Genomic DNA, 16028 nt, shown 5'->3' on the forward strand with positions numbered 1-16028 from the left:
AGGTCCTCTCAACAACACTGCTGTTGCCATGGAGACGAGAAGCAGTGGCGCAAATAAATGGGTAGGAAACTATTCCTCACAAATCCTCAAAATGTATATCTCTCTATCGACGGAAGTGTATTACAGTGTTATCCTGTTTATTATAAGAGATGAATTAACGCCATGTAGGTTATTCACAATTGTTCTATTCATTTTTATTCAGGACTTTAAAAAACAAAGTATGAAAAAATAACTAGTTGGTTGTTTTTAAGTCATAAGGAATAAAACACATGAAAGCCAAAGAAAAATAAGTGGCTTTGGAAAAACAGTTTATTAACTTTTTACAAAATGTACAAGTTCAGTGACCCCTCCTGCCCTTCCAAAAACATGGAACTTCTCCCATAATACATATGTACAGAGTTGTAAAAATGCTCAATAAAATAGACAATCCCTCCAAAAAAAACTGTGGTCATCTTTGTGGGGTCTATACAAAAAATTGTTTTCGATGAACTCAAAACTTTTGGCACGTTTACAATAGTGACTACAAACCAAGACAAAGACATTCAAACCCCTCTGGAGAATGGCCTCTAAATGTCTCCATCATAAACAAGAACAAATGATAAAGAAAGTCAATAGATCATTTCACAAAACATAATATGGGGTAGAATGACCTTTAAGTAATGGTTGTAGTGGATAAACAAAAAAAGAAAGAGAAAGGCTGAATGGGCAGTGTATGACCCAGCGTGGGTGTTACGTCTTATTCGTCGTCTTCCGTTTCTTTAGTCGGTCCCGCCAGTTATCTGGAAGTGACTCAAAGTTGGCATTCTTAGAAGCTTTTCCCCTGTAGGATTAACACAGGTAATGAAGAGTTAGCAAGATGAAACATGTCAAATATCAAAAGAAACAAGGATAACTCAATAGAACAGTTCAGCTACATCTTCACAACTATAAAAAAAAGTATACTTAAAACAAACTTACGTCATGAGCTGCTGGACCTTCCAGTCCTCGATACCCCTTTTGTTCAGCTGATCTCTGTCCTCATCACTGGAGCTACTCTTTTCTTCTTCATCCAACTCTTTCTGGATGCTCTGCCACTTCTTCACCAGAGATGGCATTTTGATCTTACTCTTTTTTGTCTATAGATAGTAAGAAAAATCACAGAATTGGTTGTTTTGTATGTAATATTTAAGCAATGGATTGAAAGGATGGCTTGCCTGTGTAAACTTTACATGCAAAGAAAACCAATACAGAATGTTAATAGAACAAAATAATCCTCAAAATATTGGGGAATTGTATTTACTGCCCTCCATGTAAAATGTTAACTGCAATACTAACCTTTTCCTTTTTTACTTTCTTGGTCTTGTCTGTGGGCAGAGCTTTGGCTGCAGGAGGTTCAGAGGGCGGCTGGGAGGGGGGCAGTGGGGGCTGAGGAGGTAGAGCAGGGAGGGGGGGGGCCGGAGGTTCACAAGGGACCAATGGAGCAGGGACAGCCGGTACGCCCCAGTAGGCAGCAGCAGACATTAAAGGGGCTGCAGAAAAAGAGAAAACTGTATTAAGTAAACACCTGAAAGTATTGCAATTACACTTTGAATTTAAACACTGACTTATTGAGGTGTGACACTGTTGTGCTCACAAAAAGAAAGTATGACAAAACAGAATTATAAACCTAGTTTATTACCAAGAAGCTTTTCCCACACAAGTTGTTTGCTAGATGTATTGGTGAATCGCATAGTAAGAAAAACATTACAAAAAGATCTACTATTTATATATACAAACAAAAAAATGGTAAGAGCTCCAAAGTTTTAACAAGTGACCGATATACAAAGGGTTAAAGACAATGAGATTGGACTCTAGTCTTGTTTCAGGGGATGAGTAATAATGCTGTTTAGGCACACGTTTATTTGTGCCATTATGATTCACACTAACTGTAACTGCAGATGGTTAGTAGGGATATGTTTTACCTGCACTGAAGGCAGGCTGGGTGTAGAGAATAGCATTGCTGCCAATAGTGATGGCTTTATTCATCTGACCGGCTTTACGTTTCTGACCCTTCCCATAGGGCCCAGACGACTCCAGAATCTGTGTGACAAGAAATATAATAAGAGTTAAAGTTTTATTAGAATTTTGTAGGTGAACATTACCAAGAGTTCACCAACTAAAGACGAAACTTGATTACTTCCGTACCTTCATACTGGCAGTGCCTGGAGGTAAAGGAGGCCTGCCGCTGCCATCTAGCTCCGTTCCGGGAGCTGGCGGCTCCCCGTCATCATCGTCATCCATTTCCATCTCCACCTCCATGATCTCTTCATCGCTGTCAGGAGGGGGAGGGGGTGGAGGTGGTGAGCCTGGGGGGAGAGGGGGGGGCGGAGGCTGGCTGGAAGGTGGAGGAGGTGGTGGGCTGTCAGGAAGCGGCGGTTGAGATTGGGGAGCGAGGGATGTGGCACCGGGCTGAGGAGGAGCTGGTGGGGCGGCGGAGGGAGAGGTACAAGATCCTGGATATTTAAGAAAAGAAAGAGAAAACGGAAGTTATTATCATACCAAAGATTACCCCTCCAAATATATTTCTACTAGGGCTGAACGATTAATCGCGATTTGAAATGATGCGATTATCAAATCGCAAAGCCTGCGATTTTTTTTAACTTATTTTGTTTTTTTTTTACTTCTTGTGTGTCAGTCATCCACACCAATCAGAAGTGCTGTGCTCCACATGTACCAGCCATTGTTAACCAATCAGAATTGGCCCATGATAGAAGGTGATAGACAGATTGATCCAATCACCTGCCAAGTGTTTTTGAAAGTGCCTGCCCTTTCCAAATGGCTTCCAATGGAGTTCTCCTAGATGGTTTGGTGAAACAAACCATCTGAGCCATCACATGTTTTACATCTATTACAGGGTGAATCTTAAACTGAAGCTTGACTTTAAAGCAACCCAACGGAAGTTTCATGTAAGTTTAGTTCTTTCACTCGTAGCTCGGGCTGCGGGGGTGCTAGAGACGGGAGTACATTGATACGACCTTCCTAGCCGGAGTTATGGCCGCATTTTACAAAAAACCTCCGTTGAGTCGCTAAAAAGCAAATATCGCAATCGCAATATTTGTCAGAAAAATCGCAATTAGATTTTTTCCCAAAATCGTGCAGCCCTAATTTCTACTTGTATCTATTATATTATGTATTGTATACATACAGTTGCAAGAAAAAGTATTGAACCCTTTGGATTCTCCACACATAGCGTTGTTTCCATCCATCCATCTTCTCCCGCTTATCCGTGGTCGGGTCGCGGGGGTAGCAGTTCCAGCAGAGAGCCCCAAACTTTCTTTTCCCTGGCGACATCAACCAGCTCTGACTGGGGGATCCCAAGGCGCTCCCAGGCCAGCGAAGAGATATAATCCCTCCACCTGGTCCTAGGTCTACCCCTTGGTCTCTTCCCAGCTGGACGTGCCTGGAACACCTCCCTAGGGAGGCGCCCAGGTGGCATCCTAACTAGGTGCCCGAACCACCTCAACTGGCTCCTTTCGACGCGAAGGAGGAGCGGCTCAACTCCGAGTCCCTCCCTGATGACCGAACTTCTCACCTTATCCCTAAGGGAGACACCAGCCACCCTGCGGAGAAAACCCATCTCGGCCGCTTGTATCCGCGATCTCGTTCTTTCGGTCATGACCCATCCTTCATGACCATAGGTGAGGGTAGGAACGAAAATGGCCCGGAAGACTGAGAGCTTTGCCTTCTGGCTCAGCTCCCTTTTCGTCACAACGGTGCGGTAAAGCGACTGCAGTACTGCTCCCGCTGCTCCGATTCTCCGGCCCATCTCACGCTCCATTGTTCCCTCACTCGAGAACAAGACCCCGAGATACTTGAACTCCTTCACTTGGGGTAAGGACTCATTCCCTACCTGGAGTGGACAGTCCATCGGTTTCCTGCTGAGAACCATGGCCTCAGATTTGGAGGTGCTGATCCTCATCCCAGCCGCTTCACACTCGGTTGCGAACCGATCCAGTGAGTGCTGAAGGTCGCAGACCGATGAAGCCATTAGAACCACATCATCTGCAAAAAGCAGTGGTGCAATCCTTAGTCCACCGAACTGCAGACCCCCTCCCCCATGACTACGCCTCGAAATCCGATCCATGTATATTACAAACAGGATTGGTGACAAAGCGCAGCCCTGGCGGAGGCCAACCCTCACCGGAAATGGGTCCGACTTACTGCCGAGGACCCGGACACAGCTCTCGCTTTGGGAGTACAGAGATTGGATGGCCCTGAGTAGAGACCCCCTCACCCCATACTCCCGCGTTGTGTGTTCCTTCCAAACAACTCAACTTTGGTTTCATCTGTCCACAGAATATTTTGCCAGTCGTGCTGTGGAACATCCAGGTGCTCTTTTGCAAACTTCAAACGTGCAGCAATGTTTTTTCTGGACAGCAGTGGCTTCCTCCGTGGTGTCCTCCCATGAACTCCATTCTTGTTCAGTGTTTTACGTATCGTAGATTCGTCAACAGAGATGTTAGCATGTGCCAGAGATTTTTTTAAGTCTCTAGCTGACACTCTAGGATTCTTCTTCACCTCATTGAGCATTCTGCGCTGTGCTCTTGCAGTCATCTTTACAGGACGGCCACTCCTAGGGAGAGTAGCAACAGTGCTGAACTTTCTCCATTTATAGACAACTTGTCTTACCGTGGACTTTCAGAGATACTTTTGTAACCCTTTCCAGCTTTATGCAAGTCAACTATTCTTAATCGTAGGTCTTCTGAGAGCTCTTTTGTGCGAGGCATGGTTCACATCTGGCAATGCTTCTTAAGAATAGCAAATTCAAAACTGGTGTGTATTTTTTATAGGGCAGGGCAGCTTTAACCAACACCTCCAATCTCGTCTCATTGATTGGACTCCAGGTTGGCTGACTCCTGACTCCAATTAGCTCTTGAAGAAGTCTTTCGCCTAGGGGTTCACATACTTGTTCCACCCTGCACTGTGAATGTTTACATGGTGTGTTCAATAAAAACATGAAAACATATAATTGTTTGTGTGGTATTAGTTTAAGCAGACTGTGTTTGTCTATTGTTGTGACTTAGATGAAGATCAGAACACATTTTATGACCAACTTATGCAGAAATCCAGGTAATTCCATAGGGTTCACATACTTTTTCTTGCAGCTGTATAAGGAACAGGATTTAGTCACATGATATGCACTTAATTCATCAATACAATATTCACTCCCATGCATATATTTATTAGGAAACACACTTGTTAAAAAGGAACAATAATATATATTTTATATATCTTAGTCAATTTGCAGGTCTTTGGAGAAGCAGGAGTAGTAATAGACTGACCTGTGACCCCACCAGCAGATGCAGAGGATGTTTTGCTGTCCCCTTGACTGGAAGTCTGTGTCTGGGTATCTTTCAGGTCCTCCTCCTTGTCCTCCTCTTTCGGGAAGTCCCACTGGGAGGCATTGGTCCGGTCGTTCACATAGAAATATCGCCTGTGCTCTCTAAAGATTGGGACAAGAGAGATAAAAGGCAAGAGTTTCAATGACTGGCCTTGCAACTGGCTGATTGGCATGATACCCTGGGACGGAGGGGCAAGAGTGGACATAAAGGCCACAATAAAGGGAAGGAGTGTTGGTAAGGACAGCGACTTTAGCCGTCCAAATCGAAAAAACCCAATTAGAGAGTGCTTTTGGATGTGGATAGGGAACCCACCTTGCTCTCAAAATCAAAGAAAGCAATTCAAACCATCTCTAGGTCCTGAAAGTAGCATTCAGCAGCTCACACCATGGTTGTCACATTTGTTCCATTTTTTAGACAACCATTCCCTCCCAGACAGAGGAAGACGCCAGGGAGGAAGCACCATTATGAATCATTAACAACCATTGTTCAGAAAAATGACAAGCACAGTCAACTGGTTTAACATCAGAAAGAAGAATATTAAAAAAAACAGGAAGACATATGAAATAGAGTAGGTCTGACCTGCTGGATCCCGTCATTGCTCCATCTTCACCTTTTATTTGATGCGTGATACTCCTCGCTTCCACGGCATCACTCTGCTGCATTGCATTCTGGTGGTTGTAGTCCTGTAAAGTTCAAAACTCTCCCAAACAACCAACCTTCCTACCATATTCCCCCCTCCCATATTTTCCACTGACTGGACCCATAATCAGTCTACAAATGCCCTCACAACAAAGGGCTTAAGAGTCTGTGTTATGGGGGCAGGGAGTTTCCTCTGTGGCAGGAATATTTAACAGGAAGCCGTCTGGCCCAGAGTGGATGCTCCCTTATCAGTATGTGCCAGGATTGCATCACAGAAACCTGAAGAGTCTGTTTCTGGCAAGTATTCTGATCCTCTGAGACTGGTTAAGCTTCTCCCCAAGTCATGTAACAAAGTCTGCAACCTCGGCCCTGAGAAGGGTGTAGTCACACGGTAAGATTTTTGGGGGACGAAGGAGTTTAGAGATGTGAAAGGTAAGGAGCGCGTACCTGTCCCAGTGGCAGGACCAGCCTTTAGGAGTCGCGTTAAGTTCGTAATATTTTATGTGTTCGGCAGCTTCCTGAAGCCTGCGGCGAAGATAGATCCCGTTCAGAGCGCCTTCCCTCCAGTCAGCAATCCGAGTCTGCGGGGGGGGGGGGGGGGGGAGAGAAGGGGGAGGGACAGGAGACAAGAGTTAGATAGAGCGCAGGAAGTAGAAGTAAAGGGATAAAAATGCATCGAGACAGAAGAGCCACAAGATAGATGGGTAAGATGAAAGAGTAATTACAGTAATTTTCGAGAATGACACCTTGTGATAGATTATAATGAGGATTTTAAATATTAACTACTACCACACGAGATGTATCATTAAATGATATGGGAAAAAAAATTGGCTTTAAATATTTTAGATGTGGGTTATCAACTGGAGGCCAGGATAGTATTGCCTTAAAATGGTCTCTCACCTCAGTTTGTAGCAGAAGAAACTGAAAGTTTGAAATCGCCTTTTTGTTTATCCCAAGGAACTCCATCTTGCTGGTTAAGGTGTTGGCCAGTTCTCCAATCTGAAACTACATTTTTGACATCATTATAAACATGTCTCTAAAAGGAAATGTCATATTATTGTGAGTAGTGATGGTAACATTGTGGTTACCTTGAGCTCAGGTGTTTCCACCTCTTCTTTAGCCGGTGGCTTTGCAACAGTTTTCTCCTCAGAACTGTCAATGTCCTTGTCTTCTCCTTCTGCAACGCTCTCTAGAACCGTAGGAAGAGCTGAAAGAGACAAAAGATGTTTAAGTTGTTGTCTAAAAACATTTAATAAGTCCAATATGTCTGTCATGCACGCCACCTTGCATAATGTATATTTATTTGTTCTCACCAGTCTCTGCGTTGTCCTGTAGGTCTGAGCCTCTGCTGTTGGATTCCGGGCTGGGAAGAGAGGGGAAGGCAGTCTTCCACCGGTTCTTCTTCACTAAAGGGACACGAGAACCAAGTTCTTGGCTCGTCTCAGAAGAAGGACTGGAGCCCCCTGCGCTCCCATCACCATCCTCCAGCGCCCGGAGTTCAGCCTAAGATCCAGACAACATGTTAAATGCAATGTCAAAACACTGCTGCACAAAAAATATATATATATGTTGAAATTATTCCTGCAAGTAATCAAATACTGCTTTAAAACCCACCTTTTTCCTCTCCAGAGCCAGTTCCAGCTCTATTGTGTCTTCCTCCGTCTCCTCCTCAGCGTCAGAGTTTTCTCCCGACTGCTTCTTGGTGGAAGGATCTTTATGGGTAGTTGGGATTGGGTCAGGGTCTGACCGAGGGGTGGAGGGGGATCCTGCAGGGCCAACACCATCTCCATCAGAATCCAAACTGTCCTCAGGCTCATCCAAGCTTTTAAGTAGCATTTTCCTCCATTTTTCCTCTGCTTCTTTCACTTCAGTAGGGATCAGCGGACCAAGCAGAGATGCAGCGACTCCACGGAGGTCCTCCTCTTCACTTGTGAGGCCGACAACACTCTCAATTACCTCCTATAAGAAAGAAATATGAGCATGATGTATTAAACACGACATAAGCCAAGCTCATTTACATTTGTGTTGCACTTAAATGAAACTTGCCTTCACTTTGGTCTCTTTCACTGATGGCGGGGCTGTAGCAGGTGCAACACTTTCTTTGGTGTGATGATCTGAATGTGCAGTGCCATTGCCGTTGAGACTAGAGCTACAAAGAAATACACAAAATACATCACTGACTTGCTGTACTGAAGACAAATCCAAAAAAGTGAAAATAACTGTACTTAAGATGTTGTAACTAGAAGGATTTATTTATTATTACTAAATTGTGATAATAATGCTTCTCTTTCAGTTTTTCCTACCTGTTGACATACTGCCCGCGGATTTGCATCTGATCGGCTAAATAGTGCGGGAGCTCCCAGGACACCTCGTTGGTCAGAGTGTTCCAGTAGTAGTAGCAGCCAGAGTTCTCATCCCACACCTCCTGCCAGTCTCCCATCTCGACATCAACTGCAAAACAAAACATATAAATTAGATGCTTTGAAACAAAATAATGACATATTTTAGGTGATCTTTGTAATATATGCTAAAAACCAATACCATAGTATCAAGCAGATACATCCACCATATGTTTTGGGGATGTACCACAATAAGGCAATATTGTGAAATGTAATTTAACTGTTATGACGATAAATCATTTAACTAGGGTACAAACTGTAGGCTACACCAAAATAACCACTAGATGGCAGAAGAGTTTTATGCAACAGAGATACTTGAAAAGGGTCTTTTGTCAATAAGTGGGATATCAGGCTTTGAACCCTTGATCCAAAATAAAGAACAGATAGTTACCTCCAGCAAGTGAGCACTGAGTATTATACTCAAACTCTTTGCTTTGTTGGTCCCGTTCCCCACTGGCGGCTGGCTGTTGAGCATTACCCTCAGGTCTGGGTGGGTTGGTGGGTGGGACTGAAGGATGAGATGTTGCATCTTCTGAATTTGGCTGGATGGTGATTGCATCAATTTCCTGTGGTGGGATCAGAACAACATGAATTTACATTTCTGACAACTATATTTTCTATTTGTTTAATTCTAAATCAATACAATATTATGCAAATTGTACTTACAGCCATGAAATTTGCCAATGTACTGTCGATGTCAGTTGACTTCGCCATAACAATCTGCGAGTCTCCATCATCCTCTTCATCACTATCATCATACGCTCCAAGCAAGGACAAACCCTCTACAGGTGGACACAAAACAACTGTGTCAGATCAAAACGTTTTTCATTGCATGATAAAGAAAAACAGCTCCACATATAGACACATTTACTCTTACCGGTGGCCTTTACTGTGGGAATCTTCATGTTTGTTATTCTATCTCTCACGAATCTGAGTCCATTACCCTCCTGTTCGTCTGCAAAAATGTCAGCCCAGAGGTTAGCATTGGGCTAAACAGCTGCTACAGCGAGCTAGTTAAGCTAGAAGATAACGCCATTCTCCCATACAGACACCACACTCACACTACTAAACCAAGTTAAATGTCAGTATATTTTTAATTAGGGAGTTTCATAACATGTGGTTAAGCTGGCCCAGTGATTTGCCATAAGCCTGTTTTGGCATGTTCACAAAAAACTAGCTTGCTTACTTAGCATGTTAGCCAATAGCTAAAATAAAAATGTATTATTTCGTTTCATAAGCTAACATTTTACTATCATTGAGATATATTTCGTAAAATTGCTTGTTTTTTCGCGAAAGTTATTAATGTGGCAGCTGCATTTAGTGGAATACATCGTTTTTTACGAGATGGGCCCTATCTGCACACCTCACGCATTTAGCATTCAGCTAGCCTGTCGCTAACAAGCCACTGAGGTAACAGTAAAGAATACCATCAGATCCCGAGGGGGCTTCTTCCCTCTCTCCACCGCGGAGCCCGGGAGGTGAAAGCTGAAGGATCGTTCTCCGACCGACCGCTCCGCCTGTGAGGCGACTTTTCTTACCCATCGCAGTCTCTCAGTCTGGGTCTGCTCCCTTCCCTGGCGTCGGTGTTGCGGCTCTGTCTTGCGGCTCTGTCTTGCTGCTCCGGAGTGGCACAGAAGAAAGAGAACATCAGCTTCCGGTTCGTAGGGTCATGTTTTGTGTACAGCAGAAGCTATGTTTAAAGGCTAGCTGAGTTGCTAACGAGCTTAGAAACTCACCAAACGAGTCTGGGAGACAACTAAAACGTATCACCTTTCGGAGTCGTGGATATTTTTGCCGAGTAACGTTAGCTTATTTACATTTGTAAAACAATCTAGCTTAACAAGAAAAAACTCAACCTGAGCTGAGTGAGTGTGTTGTTAGTTCAGCAGACATGGGAGGCTGGAGATAAGCGATTTCACAGTTTCGGAGGGAAGACGCCCACCGATGAATGAATATAAAGACCCACCAAGGAGGCAGCAGCAGTCGAGGGTGCTTGAAGGACGAACAACTTCACAAACAAGGAGCCAACAACGGTCTGGAGCAGACACGATGGGTGCTACGGTGGGACCGGTGCTACACTGGATGCAGGATGTTGCAGCTGTGACCCTCCTCAAAGCCCGGCGGACAATATTGCAGGCTGGCATCCTCTTCTGTGTCCTGTTTCTGCTACTATGGGTGTCCATCTTTCTCTATGGAAGCTTCTACTACTCCTACATGCCCACTGTGAGCTTCTCCACCCCTGTGCACTTCTACTACACTTCAGATTGTGATACCTCGGAGTCCACACTCTGTTCATTCCCCATGGCCAACATCTCCTTCATGAAGAACGAGAGGGACCAAGTGATGGCTTACGGTCAGCCTTATCGGGTGTCTTTAGAGTTAGAGATGCCCGAATCCCCTGTCAATGAACACTTGGGCATGTTCATGGTCAAGATGTCTTGCTACACCAAGGGCGGGAAGATTGTCTCATCAGTGGGCCGATCTACAATGCTGCATTACCGATCCAGCCTTCTGCAGAGCCTGGGCACTTTACTGTTCTCTCCTTTCCTTCTGACTGGCATGTCTGAGCAGAAGCAGCTCATTCAGGTTGAGCTCTTCTCAGACTACAAGACAAACGCTTATCAACCCTCTGTTGGTGCAGTCATTGAGATCCAGTCCAAACGAGTGCAGGTCTACTCATCTCAACTCCGTATCCATGCTTACTTCACTGGTATAAGATATGCTCTGTACAACTTCCCCCTGACATCTGCAGTCATTGGCGTGGCCACCAACTTAGCCTTCCTCAGTGCCATTGTGCTGTTCAGCTACCTGCAGTTTATCTGGGGGGGGATCTGGCCTCCAGAGCAAGTTAGAGTAAGGGTTATGATGGGGGACAACACCCGAATCCAGCAGAGGAGAGAGGAGGCCCGGAAGCGCATGGATAAGGAAAATTCACAGAAGGACCTCTGTTCTCCCCAAGTGATTGGTTCTGTGAACGAGGCCTCTGATTTTCAGGGAAATGACACGGTGGTGGAAGCATCGTCAAAGGAGCCCCCAGAAATCCCAGATGCCTCAGGGTCTGATGCACCGGATACCAAGGAGAAAGAGTCAGAGGAAGGGTCTCATGACTCTTTGTTGCCCACGGGGGAAGACGGCTCAGACGGGTTGGAGGGATGCCAGTTGCCTTCCCAGGGTGAGAACACCCTGCGACAGAGAACCGGGCCCTGGATGAGCCTGTGACCCACGCCGCTGCAAAAAACCTAAGCACCAATAGTATATGCTCCATTTTGCATCACTCTTCAGCAAACCCACTGATGGATAGATGCAGATGCATGATAACTAAATACCTGTGTTGTTTTAGCTAACAAATGAATGCTTATTATCTCGTGTTGAGGAGACTTTACCTCATTGCAACTTTGAGCTCTTCTCATTTCTTTCTGCTTATTGTGTACAGCACTTATAAAGTCTTATGTTTTTCCATCTTTCTTTTCATGAAGCCTATAGCAGGATATACCACTGTCCATTGTAATGCCTACAGGAATGTGGCATTACTATTCAGTTGTTACACAAATATTGCAATACAGCCTTTTAAAGTTAGTTGAACCTGTCCATGTTTTACTGCTTCTATGCCTGTACGCACTCTGTATTACCAGGTCAAATATCAGTAGACAGGGTTCTAATGTAGCTTCAGCATACTTGAAACGCAAGTTTAAAATGGTTCTTTCAGTCGAAAGAATGTTGCACACCCTTTTAGAGAATCCACAAAACCAAGCCCTGTGATTCACCGAGGCTCTCTCAGACCAATTAGATTTGGAAAATGATCCCATAAAGTGTCTTTGTTTTAATAACCTCCTTTGGAAATATGTGCAATGCGTCCGGCTTGAGGTAAATAAAGAACATGTTGTGATTCAATATACATTTTAAGCTTGCAAAAAGAGGCATTTTGTCTCAGTAAATACGGTGGTTTTACAGCCACAGCATATGAAGTAAACGTTTCAACGCTTTTACTTGGTGTCCATTGCATCGTCATTATTCCTCTCTATCCAGTATATGTTACAGTGCAGTTGAAACTTTGCAATTTCAGTTCATAACGACAAATCACCAAGAAATGTAAGATGGATCTTTTAAGTAATATATGTCTGTCAATTAACCATGTTTGTATTTAATATTAAGGAACAGTAAGTGATGTTACTTTGTTGAAATACTGGTTGTGAGAGCTATAAAGTAAAGGTGTTTAACACATGGAGGTTTATGGTTAAAGCAAAAATGTATTTAAGAGTTTGAGTTCAGTTAAGTTGGGTTCGGAACCAAAGATATTGTAAAATATGATGTAATCATAGTAAGTACATTTGGATTGTGTCATGAATAATATCCTTGCAAATGACCTAATGTTATACTGTCTCTACGTGCATGTGTTGAACAATCAAAAATGAACTTTCTTGTTTATGTTTGGGTGACATTCCTGTCAAACAATAAAGCCGCTTCAAAATATTACTTTGTTTTTGCAAATATCTTTACATTTTTGTGCTTTAACAGGGGTGGCAACATATTAAAGTCCTACAAGGAAAGAGATTGTATATATTTAAGATTTAGAAACCCAAATCTGACAACCATATACAAACATTTAGTTATATTACTCTCATAGAAGTGTATATTGATAATGTATAGGTTAATAAATCAGAGAATATTTTTTAAAACAGTAACCGTTTTTTCAAACAAAATGGATGTCTATTAATACACTTCATTATTTTGTTAAAGTGTACATGACAATGACTAAAACAAAGTTATCTTTGAATTAGCTAATTTTGATTATCGAACAATAATTAAACATTTCCTTACTCCAAACACCACATATACAAATACGATAAAGTCCTTTCTTTTTAACATAATAGAATAAGGCAAACCTTGAAAATGTGTTTTCATATCATTCTGATAAAATCCTCATTAGGTTAAAAATCAGTAAGTGTTTTGACTAATCTTGTCAATTGACAATTTATAATTGAGAATTGATCAAGTGTGATATTAAATACACATTGATGAAAACACAATTTTAGATTTTACAGTGCCCCTCGCTGCGCCCAGTTATTAGTCACACCCAGAGCCAGAGTACTGTAAAATCCACATTTAGTGACGTCTTTGAATTTAGGTATGCTAGGGGGCAGTGTAACAGTATCGAGATTTGTACATTTTACACACACTGAACAGCATTTGTATAACTTAGAATGATGTCATGTTCGTAGAACCTCTAGGATTACATGCAGCAAAAATAAAACAGTTGTTTCATTCAATTTACAGTAGTTTAGTGTGTTCATGCTGTGTGAAATAATCCCGTTTCCAGGAAAAGGGCTGGTGTGCAACCTTAATTTATTTTCCTACACTCCGTTAAGAAGCATTCCAAATCTCTGAAATGATACATTGTGGGATGACATTTCATCTTGTTAGCAGAACATTTTCCTGGTATGCTGAGGAATTGGAAAAGTGCATTTACGATCTGTTTCAAATCTGAACCTCATGCTGAAGATATTGAAGCCCATTAGCAGCCTTTATTCAAAGCCACAGCCCCAATCTATCCGATTAATTATGCATTGGTCTGGATAAGGAGTGCACTAATTGTATTAAAACCATCCATCACTTGTATTAAAAACCTCACTGTATTTGGCCTCAGTAGGTACAGATATCATCTCATACTCAGCTTCAACCAGATGAGTGTAATGAATCCTTTCTATTTCCACCATCTCTGCCATACCGACCAACTGCGCTGTCAATTTAACAGAAGTCTTTTGCACTCACACAGTTTATCAAGTCGACATACTGTACAAATGCCAGTTCTGATGGATTCATTGTACACAACTTGGAAAGATCACAAGATATATGTTTAATACCATGAGATAAAGATGTTTAAAATGTTTGAATTACAGAACATCTGATGTTGGTGGGAATTACATTTCCAATGTCACTGAAGCTTTCATTGAATCCATTTACAGAGTTTTACTAATTCAAATAAGGCCCCAACATTTTATAGAATCATTATCAAACGTCCCCTTTGACTCACATAGTTTTTACAACGACTTTCCTTTACCATATATAGACCACATGCCATCAGCCTTGTGTACAACACACCACTCAGCGTCAAGTGTTCCACTTGAATGTCACCCACGCCTCGTCACAGCTTCAGGTCACTTTGTTCGTTGACCCTAAATGTTGTGCTCCTCCTCAGGGTGTATCTCTGTGACCTCTACTGTAGTGTCACCCGCTGCTTTTGACCCATCATCTTCCTGCTCATCATCTGAGCTGTCTGCCCAGCGCCCGACTCTCCTGCATCCCTCGCCCACCACCGGGGCGTTAAAGCAGGGGTTGTGGTCATAGATGACAAGTTTCAACCCCAGCATGTGAGACAGGCAGGGGAAGTAGCGTATTTGGTTCCGATCAACATCAATGACGGCTAGAAAGTGCATTTCCAGCAACACTGGTGGGAACGCTGCCAGCTGGTTCCCAGCAATCCAGACACTTCTCAGCTCTTCCAGCACTCCAAGCTCTCTTGGTAAACTCTGTATCTGGTTATAACCAAGGTGCAGGGTCTTGAGATTAGGGAGCTCACAAATCACCTGAGGGAAAACAGTGAAGCAATTAGTCTCCAGCCACAGAGTATTAAGCTCTGTGAGCTCTCTTAGTTCTCTGGGGAGACTGTAGAGCCTGTTGTTGCCCAGGTAAAGGATGCTCAACTGAGGCAGTCTGCAAACAGCTGCAGGGAGCTCTTCAAAGCAGTTAAAGTCGAGGGCAAGGAGCTGCAGCTTCTTCAGGCCCTGCAGATCAGCTGGTAAACTGCTGAGGTTGTTGTCACTCAGGTAGAGCTTTACCAGCTCACCGAAAACACAGGCAGCAACAGGTAGCCGACGCAACTGCCGGCTGCTGAGGTCCAGGGTCCGATCAAGTGGCATCTCCTTCAGGTCCCCCACCAGGAAGCGTTGACAGCGCTCTGAGGGAATTAACGCAACTACGCCCCGCATGGCATTACCCATCTCTACCAGCCTCTGAAACACCACTGGTCCTCCTCATCAATTTAGTGCCAGACAAAGGGTTTCACTGAGGTAGGCAGTTGGCGTCTTCAAGTAAATATCATGGCATCCCATTAATGCTGCTCCACCGCCCTTCTGGAGTTATTGATCTTGAGAAAAACAAAACAAAGTTGCAACAATGTAATGCATCTTTGTTGTACTACATTAGCATATGAGACTGCATATCAGAAATAACTTGATTATGACGTTGAAGTACACCCTTGCATGTGAGAAAAGCCATGAAAATAACAAAGAAAACAACCATCAGCAAGGAAACAGAGACCATATTAAGCGTAAAGATGATCGTATGACAATTAAAAACACTTACTTTCCACTGTTTTCCTGCTGGTGTCCACGCCTTTCAGCACCTACAGTAAGCCATTTGTTTATCCAACTTAATGGGCTGAAAACATTATTTTCCCAGGGCAGATATTCCCCAGTGTAGTCCTCTCATATCGCTCAGTGGCTCTGAGCTTTGCCCTGACTTTCATGGCGATAGCAACCACTAGCTCTCTCCTCCCCATTTGTGCCTAATGACTTTCCCCCCTTCTTCTCTGAGATGACAGAGGTGGGAGAGGGAGACAAAGGGAGGGGCA

General features: G+C 43.4%; 3 protein-coding genes across 6 annotated transcripts; 1 reads left to right on the forward strand and 2 right to left on the reverse strand.

The window, feature by feature from the left end:
• Window positions 1–287: 287 nt before the first annotated feature.
• Window positions 288–10383, reverse strand: fnbp4 (formin binding protein 4). Of its 4 annotated transcripts, none has more exons than XM_034215911.1 (17): window positions 10365–10383; window positions 9937–10013; window positions 9065–9180; window positions 8790–8964; window positions 8303–8450; window positions 8046–8148; window positions 7614–7958; window positions 7313–7502; window positions 7088–7206; window positions 6900–7004; window positions 6447–6580; window positions 5301–5461; window positions 2164–2471; window positions 1941–2058; window positions 1315–1508; window positions 958–1115; window positions 288–820 (listed from the first exon to the last, which is right to left on the reverse strand). In XM_034215911.1, exons 2-17 carry the CDS (start codon window positions 9938–9940, stop codon window positions 730–732), a joined length of 2469 nt encoding a protein of 822 aa, XP_034071802.1. In that variant the 5' UTR covers window positions 9941–10013; window positions 10365–10383; the 3' UTR covers window positions 288–729. The 4 variants fall into 4 exon arrangements, with proteins under 4 accessions (XP_034071802.1, XP_034071799.1, XP_034071800.1 ...); XM_034215908.1 differs by lacking the exon at window positions 10365–10383 and adding an exon at window positions 9276–9353 and having other exon boundaries at window positions 9826–9955; XM_034215909.1 differs by lacking the exon at window positions 10365–10383 and adding an exon at window positions 9276–9353 and having other exon boundaries at window positions 292–820; window positions 9937–10054.
• LOC117545903 (seipin-like) lies at window positions 10059–12871 on the forward strand. Its single transcript, XM_034215912.1, has one exon. The coding sequence runs from the start codon at window positions 10343–10345 to the stop codon at window positions 11615–11617; it is 1275 nt and encodes a 424-aa protein (XP_034071803.1). The 5' UTR covers window positions 10059–10342; the 3' UTR covers window positions 11618–12871.
• Window positions 12872–14571: 1700 nt separating this feature from the next.
• On the reverse strand, window positions 14572–15442 carry lrrc10 (leucine rich repeat containing 10). The gene has a single exon (XM_034215855.1). The coding sequence runs from the start codon at window positions 15394–15396 to the stop codon at window positions 14572–14574; it is 825 nt and encodes a 274-aa protein (XP_034071746.1). The 5' UTR covers window positions 15397–15442.
• Between the last annotated feature and the right edge of the window lie 586 nt (window positions 15443–16028).

The sequence above is a fragment of the Gymnodraco acuticeps genome, unplaced genomic scaffold, assembly GCF_902827175.1.
Source record: "Gymnodraco acuticeps unplaced genomic scaffold, fGymAcu1.1, whole genome shotgun sequence".
Classification (NCBI taxonomy): Eukaryota; Metazoa; Chordata; class Actinopteri; order Perciformes; family Bathydraconidae; genus Gymnodraco; species Gymnodraco acuticeps.